This window comes from Catharus ustulatus, chromosome Z, assembly GCF_009819885.2.
Source record: "Catharus ustulatus isolate bCatUst1 chromosome Z, bCatUst1.pri.v2, whole genome shotgun sequence".
Taxonomy (NCBI): Eukaryota; Metazoa; Chordata; class Aves; order Passeriformes; family Turdidae; genus Catharus; species Catharus ustulatus.
In genome coordinates, this window is record NC_046262.2 from 48,647,339 (window position 1) to 48,663,527 (window position 16,189).

A 16,189-nucleotide genomic window follows, 5' to 3' on the forward strand; every position below is an offset into this window, starting at 1 on the left:
AGCAGGTTAGTTTCAGTGCAATATACTTCTGTCTTGAATCTTTGTTGTATTTTATTGAAAATGTGTACAGCAACATCTGTGTGTTGTCAGATTCAAGAATATAAAGGCCCACAAGGAAAGTAATAATACTAGAGGAAAAACTAACTGCATAAATGAAATTAAAGAGAAGGAGCCATGTGGGACCAAGCACAGACCTCATAATGTTACAAATATCTCCACTAAAAAAAAAAAAGGTTTATCATTTTAAATTACTATTTCACAGGAAAAAGACCTATATGAATAGCTCCACATGAGGCTGGAAAAAGGAAGGAAAGGTCTTACTTTCAAATATGCGAGAAGTGCATCACCAGTTCTTGCAGGGCTCTAGAACCTGATCAAATAGCTCACCTGAAGCCAGTTAGTTAAGTATGTGCTGTACATCCTGTTGAGTTGGAGGGCACAGGTACAGAGACAAGGAGGTCCTTTTTATAGAAAGACTATATGTCTGGCATCTAACTGTTCCCTTAGTTTTCCACCATTTAAGTTGCAGGTGAATGCTATCTTCACGGATGGTGAAAGTTTGCTTCAGTTAACATAAAAGTACAAGGATGCCTTCATCTACCTGTAGAAAAGCATTATTAAAGCAGTGAATCATATGCATCATCATGCAGTGCCTGCATACTTAGATTTGTCTCAATTCTTGCAAGTATTTCATGTGCAGGGTGCTGCATTCCAGAAGTGCATCCATAAACTAAATAGTAAGAACTTGCAAAAGGCATAGTGAGCTAAAATCCAGTCTTAGTCTACTGTTCACTAAATAATTTCTTCAGAAGGAACATGAGACTGTCTCTCACATGAAACTTCAAATACAAAGGAACTTCTTTTAAGCACTAACTTCAGTGATTGAAGTTTAGTCCTTCCACTTCTCTCAAGCTGATAATGAAAATTAAGAGCAAACAAAGAAAATATTATCTTCTTTTGACTGTTAGGTTTGCAGTCATAGCTGAGGGCTTCTTATGTATGTATTTCTTGAGCACAGTGTAGCTTCTCAGAGGGTCTGAATTGCAGTGGTAACCATGAGATCAAGCCTAGCAAAGGCAATGCTGAGCAGTCTGGAACTTCACTATAGAAGAAGCTACAATCATGAACATGGATATTTGAATTCCAGGCCTTTCTGCTGCAGTGAGCCTTTCTAGTAAGTCCTCTTACATCCATGCGAGCTTCACTGTGTGATCATGGCCTGCAGCAGGTCCAGTGACTAACTTTAGAAGTGCCACTGTCTTCTTTGCTTCTAGTTCAGTGACTGCCAACTCATCTATTCCGCTGTTGTTCCCTCACAATCTCAGCCTTATGAGCTTCTCTTTGTTTAAAACAAAAATTAACCTGTTTTCTCTCTGCATCTGTTTGTTGTATAGAAGTGTACCACAAAATGGTGGTGTCCAGTAAAAGTGTTTCTGTCCATACAGCAAAAAAGAGAAATACTCTCCACATCCTATTTTTGTTCACTGGTCAGAAATTCCACTCTCAAACTGAGAGTTGAGCCTAAAGCTAAAGCTTTCAATTTTCAAATTTATAAACAGAAACCTTCTTGCAAAAAAGATCATTTGAAATCAGAGTATTTTATGCCTAGCTATGGTCACTTGGTTTTATCTAGAGATCAAGAACAGTTTCCTATTGCCATTTCAAAAAATATTTTAATTTTTCTTTCACAAAGAAAGAAACACAAATATATCATTTCTTGTAGGCAATGCTGGGACGGGGGAATGGAGAGTCCTCAAGAAAGAAAGAGGATGAGGAAGTTCAGAGCAGGCACCGAATGATCCCCATTGGAAGAAAGATTTACGAGTTCTACAATGCTCCCATCGTGAAGTTTTGGTTTTACACCGTAAGAAATCTTTCCTGTTGTATTTATAATGTTTGTACAAATATTGGCATTGGATGAAGGTTATCTTTTTTGTTTCATTGATGTCTACCTTTACATGTACTGGAGGGCTTACACATAAGTGGTTTAATAAAAATATTTGGTGGAAGTCTGCTAGCATTACAAACCTTCCCATGACTTTTAAAGATTACCGTGCTACCATTCAAGAAGTTAATGGCTGAAATTTGAATGGTTGTGTATGTTCTTCTTTAAATAAAATGGTAAGGGGCAGTTTGCTCTGATGTTCCCAAGGAATTCCCTATAGGAGAATTCAATTCTCCCTATAGGAGAATTCAAGCCCATTGGGAGGCTGGTCTGAACCAGATTATGAATTATCTAATAACTGATAAAAAAAATAAAAAGAGAGAGAGCATTTCTTTCCTTAGAACTTTTTTCTTGTTTGTTTGTTTGTTTGTTGTTTGGTTTGGGAGGGGTTGTTGTTGTAATTGTTGTTTTGGAGATTTTTTGTTCTGGCCAATCTGTGGACTTTTTCTCAGAGAAAATGTGCATGTAAGTACTCACAAGATGTCAGACATGATTGACAGCCAATTTTTCAGGGAAAAATTAGGTTAAGTCAGTATATTCCCCCTGTGTTAGATAGAAACGGACCTTCCAAAAGGAACAGAAAAAAATTATGTAATGTATTTCAACTACAGTAAAACAATACCAAAAACTTCAGAGGGTTTTCTCACAGCTAAATTAATAACTGCTATATTAAAGTTGCTATATAGATAAAAAGCTTTTGGACAATTAGTCCTTAAGAGTAGATATTAACTATTCATTATCAAGCTGGAAGAAGGGATTAGAAAGAATTCCATTAAGTTCTCTTCTATATTAGGTACTATTCAAAACTTGAATTATTGAGTAGAGGTTAGTTATTATTTTAGTTGTTATTATTTAGCTATTATTAGTTATTTTGCAAATTGTACTAAAATTTAGAAGGATAAGACTATAAAGATCACAGAAAGTGATAATTTCATTCTTCTTGGCTGGAATATTGCATCCCAGTTCAGCTTCTGCATCATGTGGACTGGTTTGAAAGACTCCAGAAAAGAAGAATGTTTCAAGAGATTCGTAAAGCTTGACTTAAGGGGAGAGATTAAGGGGAGAGATTTCCTCTGTTTAAAAAAAAAAAAAAAAAAGAAGAAGACCACAGAAGGAATGTAACAGTTTTCAAATATATATAAATATCTCCAAATCCTGAATAGGACAAAAAATACACCCAGACAGTTCTAGGTAAGAAGTTAGGAAACAGTTTCTAACTGTTCCAAGAAGTACTGTCATGAACAAAGTGAGGACATGCTAGATTTTCCATTGTTAGTGATTTCTATCTTATCAAGACATATGTCCATTATTGTACACTGGAATTTATCCTGCCTCAGCCCAGTGGAATTGGCTAGATGGTTTCAGGTGGTTTTTCCCAGTCATATTTTCCATTATTCCGCTCAAAGCACAGCCAATCACCAAGAATGGATCTTTCTGCAAGTGACTTCTTAAAAGAAGAATTGCCCTGCAGACATTGGGAACAACTCACATCAATCAAGTCTTGACTGTGACGGACGCTGCAGACTGGCAGATAGTTTAACATGTTGGAGTAGCTGATCGCTGAACATTAATCAAGCCCACAAGTCCAGAAACTGTTCATCAGCAGCCTAGTCTTGTTATCAATTGCAGTGTGTATTATGCACAAACAGAAAGGTCTTTACACTGAGAATGGAAAGAAGCATCCTGGCTTTCCCTGTTAGTTCAATTTTTAAATGGGAGAGAGAAATCAATATTGCATTTTCATTTAGACTTGTTCCTACAGTTTTACGTCCTGAGGCAGGTCTCAATCAAGGTCATTTATTAAAACTGGATCTTGGATACACCGGACCTGGAGAGCAAGTTAAGGTGAATTCTGGCTGCCATACCTGTTGTGTATATTGAGATTGCCTGGAGACTAAAAGCAAAACGAGTTTCAGAGAAGGTTTAAAATTGCACAGCCTATCACAATTTCGCAAATACACAGGCACAAATATTATTATGGATTTCAAAATAAATTGATCAAATTTTACATTCCACAGTCCAAAATGCACATAAAAGTTCCTATGGCTATTGTGTACCACTTAAAACAATTTGAATATTTTGCATTTACCTATCTCTATTACTGTAGAGCTGTATTCACCTTCATTCTTCAAATACAGAAGAATGAGTTAAATGAGATATTCAAGTAAGTAACATTTGGCTCAGCAGAGAGTGGACAACTTTTTCTCCAAAAAAGTCCCAACACAAATCAAACCAAACCAAACCAAACCAAACAAAACAAAAAACCAAAAAAACAAAGCAAAAAAAATCTCCCCATCAACTTTAGCCTTTCTCTTTAGACACACAGCAATTTGAAAAGTGAACTATTCTGTTCTGTTTCGTGGTTGTTGCATTGGAAACCATGATGCAAATGTTTCATCCCACAGATTGCTTGAGCAGAAGAGGATGATCCTCTCCTACTGTTGACTACTCCCACTGTCCTAATACCAAAAGAGAAAAACCCTTGCAACAGTGTTAAAATAGTGAATTAAAAGTAGACATGTGTTGGAAGCATCCAGGCATCCTGGTGGTGATGTGCTCACATGGCACTGGATTTCTACAATTTTTATCAGTTTAACAAGTTAGCACAGCTAACAAATATTGTCCGATTAGAAGAGTAGTTGTTACGGTTTTTTCCCCAGGTACTGCCCCACTGGAATTGGTCTAGGGTTTCTTTGCCTCATTTCGTATTGTATCTCCTCAGATTCTGATTGGAAAACAGAAACCTGCTCCTTGTTAGGTTTCTTTCTCTTAAGAATAAGACTAAACTGTACTTCAGGAATGTGTTAGAAGGTTAATTTACTACTCTGAAATCTAAGAGAAAGAGTAGCAAAAATACTAGGAATAGAACTATTTAGTAGTAGTCTGAAAAGCTACAAATAGATGAAAAATACATATAAAACAAAATATTTAGGCATCACTGCTACTAGCATTAACTGAGATATTAGCAGGAAGTAAGAGGCCATGTTTCTTCCTCTTATGAAGAGGAAAGCTGGAGAGGAATTGAGCCCAAAGTAAAAGTCATCTTCTAAATATCAAGAGAGCTTTGCCCTAAGTTTTGCATTTTGGGGCCACTTCAGTTTATGATCATTTCATTATTGCAATCGATCAGAAAAGAGGAGGGTGACCTCCTTCTTGAAGCATTGACCAGTTGGTACAATTTCCAGGTTTGTCCTCTACCACAATGAGTATTCCAGTATTTTCTATAGAACGGGACTGCATCCATAGAAGGGCTGGGTGCAATCCACCCTTAAAACTTCTTAGCAGGCATTCCTTTTCTTAGTTTCCTCAGGTACTGCCCTCAACAGTGACAATGGCAGCTCCTAGCTCTTTGTCAAGCAGGTAAAAGCAAGAAAAGGTAGGGTTCAGCTACTTCTCTAGTAGCTCTTTTAAAGAATCTTGAATACCAGCACTAACAGCTACACTGAAGTTTGACCACAGTGTTGGATCAGTGTAGCCCCCTGGAAGGTGAGAGCAGGTTGGAAGTGTGGAGAGGGAGAAGGGGTTGTCATTCACTATCTGAAAGGCTTTTTTTCTTGCGTTGAAGTGGAGACCTTTCAGTATAATTTTACTCATAAATCAAGATTCTTTTCTCTTTTGTCAAACAAAAACATTTTGCAATTTTGAGTAAGTTTAAATTGACATAAAGAAACCTGCCAAAATCAAAACCAGAAAAAGCCAACGTTTCAAAAGAAAACCCAGGAAGAAGAAAAAACACTGTAGTTACAGTTAGATTTCTGAAGTTTCTGTTGCTTTTGCATCCTCAGTGTCCTTATTCTTTTGCCATACTGACTGCAAGTGCTCACCAAAGGCTGCTGAAGCAGATCAAAGTAGATTTCCTGATAATTACTAATCAGTAAGGTCTAAGAGGAGGGTTAAGTAACAGTGTCACGTTTCAAAAGAAAACCCAGGAAGAAGAAAAAACACTGTAGTTACAGTTAGATTTCTGAAGTTTCTGTTGCTTTTGCATCCTCAGTGTCCTTATTCTTTTGCCATACTGACTGCAAGTGCTCACCAAAGGCTGCTGAAGCAGATCAAAGTAGATTTCCTGATAATTACTAATCAGTAAGGTCTAAGAGGAGGGTTAAGTAACAGTGTCACCTGGCTTTTTGCTCTGTATTAGAAGGTGCACTTTCCTCTGGGGAAGTGTGTATTCAGTTCTGCCTGCCCAGATAGAGGTTCTGCTGACTCCAATGTCACCCTAAGTGCTGGTCTATGTCAACATTGCTCTCCATTTCCTTCAGGAGTGGTAAAGGAAGAGCAGCCTCCAGACCTGCACGTTGCAATCCATCATCCCTCATAAACTGAAAGACAAATGAGATCATTTCGTCCTCTGTTTTATGCAGACAAGAAACCGTGCTTCAACTGTCTGGTGCCCCTGTACTGATAGTTAATGACCAATAGAACAAATTCTCTTGAATGTCCTGTGCCAGCAACTGGAACAAAAGCCAGAATCCTGTGGCTTTTACAAAGAGTGGAAGTGACGTTCTCTAACAAATACAATAGGACTATAAACTCTATTCTGTGATGTGCAGAACACTGAAATAATCCTACCCAGAAGTCTCAAGGCCCTCTGTGGTTACATGTGATCCCCTGTACACAACAGGGAGTAAAAGGCAGTTGAGACATAGAAACTGAAGGTAAATATAGATGTATGTATTACAGCTTTCTGCCACAGTGACTAAATCTCCATGCACAAAACTGAGTCATCTTTTCTCTGACTTATATTTAGCCTTAAGATGCGTTTTCTTATAGGGCTGCTTTTTAAAAGGCAAAGTAGACAAGCAGTTGGTTTCTGGCCTCCACAAGCAAGAGTGGAATCTTTGCTACAGCTCATGCTCCAGAATGACATTCAGGTTTCTCTGAACTTTATGGACTTGATGCAATTTGCCTGGTCTGGTTTTTTTTCACAGACTTTTTAATTCTGTTTAGCTTGCAGAAAAACATAGAAAAAGAAACTAAAAACTGAATTTGTGCTTTCCTCTGGATCAAAAATTAACCTGGAAAGTGAATATACTGGGAAGGAAAAGAAAAACATTCACACTTTAAAATTTGCAAAAAAAATATAAGGCAAATGAATGAATGGCTATGCCAGCTCCTTGCTACAGCAGTATGAGTAGGAGTAGCACTGTTTTGGGGAGGAAACTTGCTCCAGGTTACATCAGTACTACTCTGGGGAAGAAGACCTCTAATAATGCCTAAAATCTGGACTCAGAATGTCAGACTCAGCCCAGATCAGGTGAACAGCAGGAGGAAAAACCAAGGAGGGGTGGTAAAGGACTAAACACTTTTAGAAGTCGATGAGAGAGAAATATTCACATAGCCTACTTAATTGAGTAGTTGGCTCAGTGGTATTAGAATTGCCAAAACTGTGGAACAATCCAAGGGAACTGCATTAATAAAGTTTTTTTGAGGAGAGAGATACATCTGGACATTACGTGCATTTTTTTTTGCAGATTCCATACAGTATGTGACTTAATGTGAACTTTCTCAGACAAACCAGGACAGTCTTATTGTCCTTTTGTCTGTGAAACCCTGGTTACAGCAGAATCAGGAATATCAAATCATATCCAAGAAACTAGCTCAGTTGTATAGATAGTGACAACTGACATTCTTTTTTTTTCTTCACAGCTGGCCTACATAGGCTACTTGATGCTGTTCAACTACATTGTTCTGGTGAAGATGGATCGCTGGCCATCTATTCAGGAGTGGATTGTCATCTCATACATTTTCACTCTAGGAATAGAGAAGATGAGAGAGGTAAAGTGTCCCCAGACAAGAAGGAATGAAAAAGAACTAAGCATGGATTTTGAGGGCTTTTTTTTCATTTTAATATCTATTTTTATTCTTTTTCTTGGGGTACGTTTTTATGAATGAACTTATCATAAAATTACTTCTTTTTTCAGAAAAGCAGATGGACTGTTAAAAAAAAAAAAAAGCAGGAAAAAATATCTATCTTTTTTAATTTTAAAATTAGCTGCTTCTTTTTTTTTCTTCTATTTCTTTCTTTCTCTCTCTCTTTCTCTCTCTCTATCTTTCCTTCTTTCTTTCTTTCTTTCCTTATTTCCTTCTTTTCCCACAAAATTTCTGTGTTCAAATTTCAGTGTGATGCTCGTTTAATAGCATTCACAAGTACAGGGTGATCTTCTGACAAGTCTTAAAGGTCAGCTAAGTTCCTTGAAATGTGACTCTTGAAGATTTTTGTTAATTTGTCAACCAGTAGTAATGCATGTATGTAAGGATGCAAAAGCAGTCATATAGAGCAGAGCATTTAAGGTAGCACCCAGTCTATAAAGTAAGTGAAGTGTCTCTGTTAACCCTGCCCGTCATGCTGTCCTCTTTCACTTAGCCAAAGGTGCATTTATTCCACCAGAGGCCCAATTCAGTCTTAATGTGAGTGAATGCAAGTCCCATTGACCTCACCTGAAATAGCACATTTGTATCCCTGGGCTGAAACTGTTACCAGTTATGTTTGTGCATTCTGAAGCCAGTGCTCTGGAGGACTAGACTAAAAATGGACTCGCAACACTTAGGTTTCAAAGACAGGTTTCTGACACTGTTTGGTAAATGCTATGTTATAAATTAAAGGGAACAGAGAAAAGACACTGCCTGAGTGGCGCATGAGTGTGCATCATTAAGTAAAAGAGAAAGGAAAACAGTGGCAGTAGCCACACTAGGACTGTGCAACACTGATGGAGGCCACACACTGCTGGCTCAGCAGGTTGCAGACTGGAGTTGTGTGAGCTGGTTTTTGTCCAATCATCCACCCCAAACTGTCCTTTCCACAAAAGCTTACCACGAACATTTGCCACAATTGATTTCTAAGCAGATGTTGGAATTGTTTACAGATGAGCCTAAAGTTCATTCTGAAAACAAGCTATACGAATGAATCTTCTTTGAGGAACTGTATGAGTTTGCTCAAATGTTCTTGGGCTAAATATAGAAAATTAAAACCAACAGCTTGGTAACTCACTGAAAGGTAAGACTTATTCATGGAGATCACTTGAATACCTTGAGAATACAATCAGGTTTCACAAATGATCTTGCAAGGAGAATGACAATAAATTCATAAGTTATTTCTTTTTTTGTGACCTTTATTCTTGTTGTGGACTTAATTTCCAAAAACAGGCCCAAGTAGTATCTAGTATCTCTCTGTATTGACTTTCTAATGCAGAACTTTGTGGTTATTGTTTATTTCTTGGTCATTTGATACACATTTTACTGTAACTTTCTTAAAATCTACAGCCTCTTTAAATGTGAATTTTCTGATTTTAAAAAAATCTTTCTGTATTTTACCCTCTGCTCCAAGACTCTAAGTAGGGTTAATATATTTGAAAAACAGAAATGCATATGCACATTTCTTCTGATTTCATAAGGATTTTAGACTGAGTGATCACTCTGTCCTTTAAAGTATCTTGCACGTAGATTGATTTTAAGAATGGTTGAAATTGAAGATTTTGGGGGAAAAAAAAACAGAGTACCTGAGATATTTGGAGGATAGTCATCTATCAGCTTTGCTTTTGGCCTGTGTGGCATATAGCTATCTGTTAATACAGATTTCTCCAACTTTAAGACAGCTCAGTTCCTCTCCATTTCCTCTGTCCTCCAGATCCTCATGTCAGAGCCTGGGAAACTGCTGCAAAAAGTCAAAGTTTGGCTGCAGGAGTACTGGAACGTTACAGACCTCATAGCTATCCTGTTGTTCTCTGTGGGGATGGTCCTCCGCCTGCAGGACCTGCCCCTGCGGAGTGACGGGCGCGTCATCTACTGCGTCAACATCATCTACTGGTACATCCGGCTGCTGGACATCTTCGGCGTCAACAAGTACCTGGGGCCCTACGTCATGATGATCGGAAAAATGGTGAGAGGGGGTGGCCAGCCTCTTCTGCTTGGCAGCCTCTTCTTGGCTTGGTGTCCTTAGATTTACCTGTGGTTTTTTTGCATATCAGTGTTTTCACATAGGCTGGAAGTCAGTGCTTTGTTGTATCAAAACCTCCAGAATCAACGATTAGATTTTTCCTGTTCTGTTGGATGATGCATTGTTTGTCTGTCTCTGAGATCACTCTTCAACAGCAAAGCCACCCTACATGCCTCTGTGCCTCATTTGCAAAGGAGATTTGGTGATTTTAAACGAAGGTGATTTGTTAAGGTGAAAAAAAATTGATCTAGTGTGTTGTACTCTGAGGCTCTCAATATGTTGTGATAGTCATGGTATGTTCAAAACTATAATGTTAGGGTTAAGACTGACCCTTCTATAGTTTGATCCATATCCACATGCTTTTCTATCATTTCAGTTCAGATGTGTCCTTGAAAGATGAGAAATCCATTTGCATAAGTGCAACCTCTGTGCCCTGGCCCCATCAGTTGTACACACCATAGCAGGATTATTAATAGCTTGTGTAATAGTAAATGCATGCATGAGAAATCAAGAGACATTTCCTTCCACGTGCTCAACTTTCACTTTTTTTAAATTTTTGATTTTCATGTTTCAATTGAAATGTTGCAATTAGGCAACATTTAGAGATGCATATGCACATATCTCTGATACTTGGATACCTGAACATTGTTTTACATGCACTATAAAGCTTTTCTTGTGTAAATCATGTCTGTTTCATGCATTTTGGGGTTTAAGATCTGAGGTTTTTTTAAGTAAATTAAAGCCCCTTGAAGCTGGCTTCAAGTAAAAAATAAAAGTAAACTGAATATTAACTCCTCTAGATGAAATACAACTGCTGTTTGCTATGTGACAATAATCAGCAAGTCCAAACAGCCTATGTGTTGTATTTATCTTACCATGGTCCTTAAAGAACAGCTTCAGCCATCCTCACCATCATAAGTAAAGGGGACATGCATCAGTGCATGGACTGCAATATCTCCTTGATAACACACTAGTCACAACAGGCTCAGTGAGCACATACAAAACTGAAATGCAAAATATACACCCAGTTACACACCCGACCCAACAGGAAGCCATTGTCTTGTCCCCTTCTATTTACCAGCTTTCTACTGCAAGCCCACAGTGGTGGGTTTGACAAAAAAAGAACAGCTTAGTGGAAAAAAATTGAGGGAGAGAGATTGAGGAAAAACATGAAAGTGATAGTTGAGTTTTTATGTCCTGGAAAAGGGATTTTTAAAGTGCCCTTCCCCCTAGAAAGCCTATAGGAGGTTGGCATGGAGTTTTGCAGAGCTGTGAAAATACTCAGTAGTTCTTGTTGGAGGATGTTGTAAAAAGCAGGACCAGAGAAAGGAATACAGATCAGTGTGAAAACACTGCCTTAGCAGGTTTCTTTCCTGCCACATTTGCACTCTCTTTCTGTCAGTGGATGGGGTGGTCACTGGGGCTTACACAATACACAGTGTATAAAACTTCTGAAAAAAGCAACTACCCTTCTACTCTACTTTATTTTTCATGGCCACATGTACTAAAAGTTTCAGAACTGTGGTGTAAACACAGGCAGTGTGAGAAACATTTCATTAATAGAGGGGCCATATATAACATGTTACATGTGGCTAATAGCAGCCCAACTCCACCAGCAGTATAAATACTGGTTTATTTTTCTTCTAGGTCACATGGAAAGGAAGTGATTGAAATTAACAGCATTTTCATTCCTTTGTCACTTTCACATGTGTACAACAAATCCAACCTCACTCCACTTTCTGTGGAATACAAATGCAGGAAAATCACTAGTCTCTGTGGGCTCAGTACCTGCATTATAGGTGTTGAATTTAGCTACCAAATTGTTCTGAAGCTCTGGCCAGCTGTTAAAGGAGGCAAATTCTTCTATTTTGTGCCTTCCTGTTGCTTGGTTTTCATAATTTGTCCAACTTTCCTTGCACTTTCAGCTATTCTGACACATCCCCTTCGCCCACACGCGCAATGCACAACCAGTTTGAGCTACACAGATCAGCCTCTCACATCTATTTTCTGACCAGCTCACTCTCCTGTGCAGCTCAAGTCCAACTCATGCACTCCCTGGGATTTGCACCTGCTGCCTCCAGGCTGCTCCATGGGCTCTCTTGTGTATTTTTGTTTAAATCACATGTCTCTCTACTTCCTTGTGTTCTGTCTTCCAAATGGTGTTGTAAGTTCAGTTCAGCACTATGAAGGACATCAAGCTGGTTATACATATTTCTATGGAGTAAGCACATCACAGCTACTGAGGTCCTCAACAGACCATATTTTAATGCCTGAGACCTTTTTTTTTGGCTTCTATTGTAAGTTTTAGACTCAGGAGGTAAAGGATGGCTATTTCTACCTTTCCAATGTTGAGGAGCTTCTCTTCACCTGCAGTGAACAAAATAGCTGTAATAAATTTTACCTCTGGTAACAAATATGGAAGTTAAATTAAGCAAGGAGCAAGAATGGGCTTGAGTGCTTTAAGAACAATAGATTAAAGCAAAGATGAAGATACAGGGAGGAAACTGAATGGCCAAGCTTATTATCTACTGACTTCAGTAACAGAATATGCTTATGCTTTTCTGATTTCTTCACAGAGATAGATTTAATTTCCTTTAGGAAATTTCAGGAATGAAATTAAATTACTGTGGAATGTGAAGAGAGTCAGTATATCAGTTCCTTTAATGCATGGAAATATTTACATTTTCTTAGCCTTTCTTCAAATACAGAACTCGAAACACAGTCAACTTCTTCATGAGATTGTACCCCAAAAAATTGTGGTTTATCATTTTTTTAAACAGGTGACTGATGAGTTCTTCAGAATGATTGAAGTAGCCATTGCCTTGCTAAAACAGCAATTTTGACACCACAGGCCAAAGGACCTGATGCAATGCTCATTAAAATCAGTGAAAACTTGCCCATATATTTCATTGTATTTCAGATTACTGATAGATACAAGTTAGAAGAATTAGAAAATACCAACCTGAAGGAGGAGAAAACTGATGTGCATCTTGAATAGAGAACAGAACTAAAAATTCTATTTCTTGCAAGATCACACCTGGGTGATTCCTGATCACACTTGAAACATTTAAGACATTGTCTTAAATTTCCTCAAAGTACTCATTTTGTTTATATTTTTGCATGACATTTAGAAATCTTATTACATTACATCAAATCAAGTTATATATTGCCATCTGAAACAAAGTTTGATCAGACAAGAAATGTGGAATCAGGTTTCACCTTCAGGTTTGTTCCCTAAAAGCAGTGAGAACTAAATATTAATATTCAGCTTTCCTATTTCAGGATGCTTTCTGAAGTACAATGATCTGAAATTCCTCTTCTTGAAGGAATATTTTTTTGAGAGATTAATGCCCTGAATTAAATAGGAATGTTGATTGACTTCACTGAGTTTTAATTATTTAAACCATTTCTTTTCCTCTCTCATATCCCCAAGGTTTCCTGCTTTTTTCATGAACCTCAAGACTTTTGTTTTTCCCTGCTTTTCTTTCACTTGTCCTCAGTTCCTTCTTTCCATCTTCCTGATTCTCTCTCATCTGACCCCTGCTCGCCAAGTGCTCTCTCCTACAGCCTCTCTCTCTAAACACGAGCCTTCCTTTTCTCTGTGCTACCCTGCAACACTCTTCTCTCTGGTACCTGCTTTCCCAGTGTTACTTTGCCCTCGGGTTGCTTTAAAATTGAAGATCCGTCTGCTGGAGTGGATGCCTGCTCCAGCAGCTCCTGCCAGGAGCAGCCCAGCCCTGGGGCTGCAGCAGGTGCCCCTGGAGCAGCTGGGTGAGGTGCAGGCTGCTTTCACGCCTCTCTTCAAGGAAGGCTGAGTTCGGCTGAGCCAGAAAATGCAGAGACTGGAGGGAATAAAACCCATAAGGTTTAGAGGACTGAGTTTTGGCTAGAGACAAAAGTTTTGTCCAGAACTGTGCAAAACAATTCAGTTGTAAAAATTCCAAAGACCTGGCAAGTCTGTAAGTTTTAAAGGGATCTTACCAGGGGCTTTACGCAACTCCCAATGGCTTTCACGTTCACTTTGGGTTATCTCTGCTGTACCTGCCTGATGCCCATTGTTCTGCTGCCTTGAGGGCCTTTTCCAGAACAGTGCTTCTTCTAATCTTCAGATCTGTTCAGCACCTTGTCCCACGTTTTTCAGAAACATTTTGAATGGGTGAGTACTGTTTGCTAGCTAATCCTGGGCATATGCTAATGAGACCCTCAACAGTGGAGAAGAACAGGAGTCCACTGTCTGTTTTCTGATTGGATTTTTATAATACAGCATTTGTCAGACTCCCCCACCAAGCAGATTTTTAGCCCAGCCAGTATCACAGCTTTCCCTTCTCACTGGTTGCCACTGTGGTGTCCCTTATGTTGCTGTAACAGGCTGTTCTGCCACCCGTTCCCCCGTATGTTAGTTTCAGCTCCCTTTGCTCCGAGATAATGACTACCAGTGGATAAAATTATCCCTGTCAGTCCTTTTGCTTATGTACAGTTGCCACTTGGTGCCTATAAACAATACATCATCCCATGACCCTTGCCCAGACCAGGCTGCTGATACCAGTGAACCTATATATTCTTGTCGAGGCAACTGGTGTGACCAGATGGTACTTTGTATTTTCAAGCCTATTCATAACATTTGAATTTTCTTAAAAGCAACACTGGGTAAAACCAATGACACAATAATACTACTTCACTGCTTGGAAAATATTTTTTTGATGTGTAAATGAGAATGGCTTTTCAACATTTGTTTTTGAAAATTCTGTTTCTAAGAGTCACATACCTTTTCTTTTTTTGCAGCACATAATAATAGGAATATGGACAAATAAGTTCCTCTAATTCTTGTCCTTTCTCTCTCTCTTTCTCTCCTTTTTCCTGTCATTACATTCAGATGATAGACATGATGTACTTTGTCATCATCATGCTGGTGGTTCTGATGAGCTTTGGTGTGGCAAGACAGGCAATTCTCTTCCCCAATGAGGAGCCTTCGTGGAAGCTGGCGAAAAACATTTTTTACATGCCTTACTGGATGATCTATGGGGAAGTGTTTGCAGACCAGATAGACCGTAAGCAAGTTTATGATTCTCATACTCCAAAGTCAGGTATCCAGCTTTGATCAGATGATGTCCTATTAGATCACGTGTGTTTGCTCAATAAATGGCTCTGCATAGAGGAACTTCTTCAGCACAGAAAGTGGTTGAAAAAGTACTTTCTCAGCTAATATTGGGGTTTCAGTTTCAGAACATGCTTCTGGCATCTCTTTGCAATCATATAACTGGAAATCTGTAATGCTAAATTATCATGCATGTAGAGAAGGTTTATAAATGTGTCCTTTTTACCAGCTTGGTGGCAAGAATCCCCTTCCAGGTATCCACCATGAATTTGGGGCTATGCCTGGGACACAAAAAGTCTCTTCTTTTTTCGCCATCCTTGGGTTTATTTTTAGACATAAATACTTTTTACCCAACTTCATATTAAGCATCATGTCTAATGAGGGTTAGACCTTTCAGCTCCTGTATGTCATGGGGATATAATCCAATGAATTTTCTTTTCTCTGTTACCTTCTCAGTGCCACATTTAAGATAAACCTGTGATCCAATTCTTTGGGCCTAATAATTAGATCCATTCTTAGAATATTGCTGAATTTATTTTTAGAAGGCAAGACTGTGCTCACACCAATGCAAACAGGAAAAGAGACAGTATTTGATACATTATCTCCTTAGGATTCACTGGATAGGTGATCAGGCAAATGCTGATTTTCTGTTTAGATTAAATCTTGTGGTGCCACTCATTGCATTACCACCAAATAAGAGAGTTGGTCATGAGAAATGATGCAGTAGATGATCAAACTAAGAATCAAAAACAATGTCATCCTTTCCAACTACTGTCATGTAACTGATGTTCATCATTCCTACTTACAGTAATTTCACAATTATAAGCCGCACTGAGTATAAGCCGCACTTCTGGATTTCAGCAACTTTTTGGTTTTTTGTCCATATATAAGCCACACTTGATTATAAGCCGCATCTTACAATACAGAGTGTGATAAAAGATATCTGTTCTATCACCATCTGTTGAGGGTGGAGACAGTGATCCTTATCTCAATGGCAGATAATCTGCTAATGGGCCATCCATTGAAACCAGGCAGAGCATTGTTCTTTATCTTTTCACACCCCATCCTTCCTCCAGGGAGTCATTTTCTGCTAATGGCCCATTGAGTCCCACTGTGGGACTGATAAAATTACTGCATCCCATTGGAAGTTGCTCCAGCCAGGGGGAAGAGCCCAACATTTCTTACCAAGATAAAAACAGAGGTTTTGGGAACA

At 38.6% G+C, this 16,189-nt stretch overlaps 1 protein-coding gene across 8 annotated transcripts in view; it reads left to right on the forward strand.

Moving 5' to 3' along the window:
* Window positions 1-16,189, forward strand: part of TRPM3 (transient receptor potential cation channel subfamily M member 3) — a 440,778-nt gene that overhangs the window by 397,876 nt on the left and 26,713 nt on the right. For all 8 annotated transcript variants that reach the window (XR_006163147.1, XM_033084618.2, XM_033084619.2 and 5 more), the window contains 4 exons: window positions 1,724-1,864; window positions 7,595-7,723; window positions 9,573-9,824; window positions 14,755-14,929. Coding sequence is in view for 7 of the 8 variants with exons in the window: in XM_033084618.2 (XP_032940509.1) it covers window positions 1,724-1,864; window positions 7,595-7,723; window positions 9,573-9,824; window positions 14,755-14,929 (697 nt within the window). In the remaining variant the exon portion in view is untranslated. The remainder of the gene's footprint in view (window positions 1-1,723; window positions 1,865-7,594; window positions 7,724-9,572; window positions 9,825-14,754; window positions 14,930-16,189) is intronic.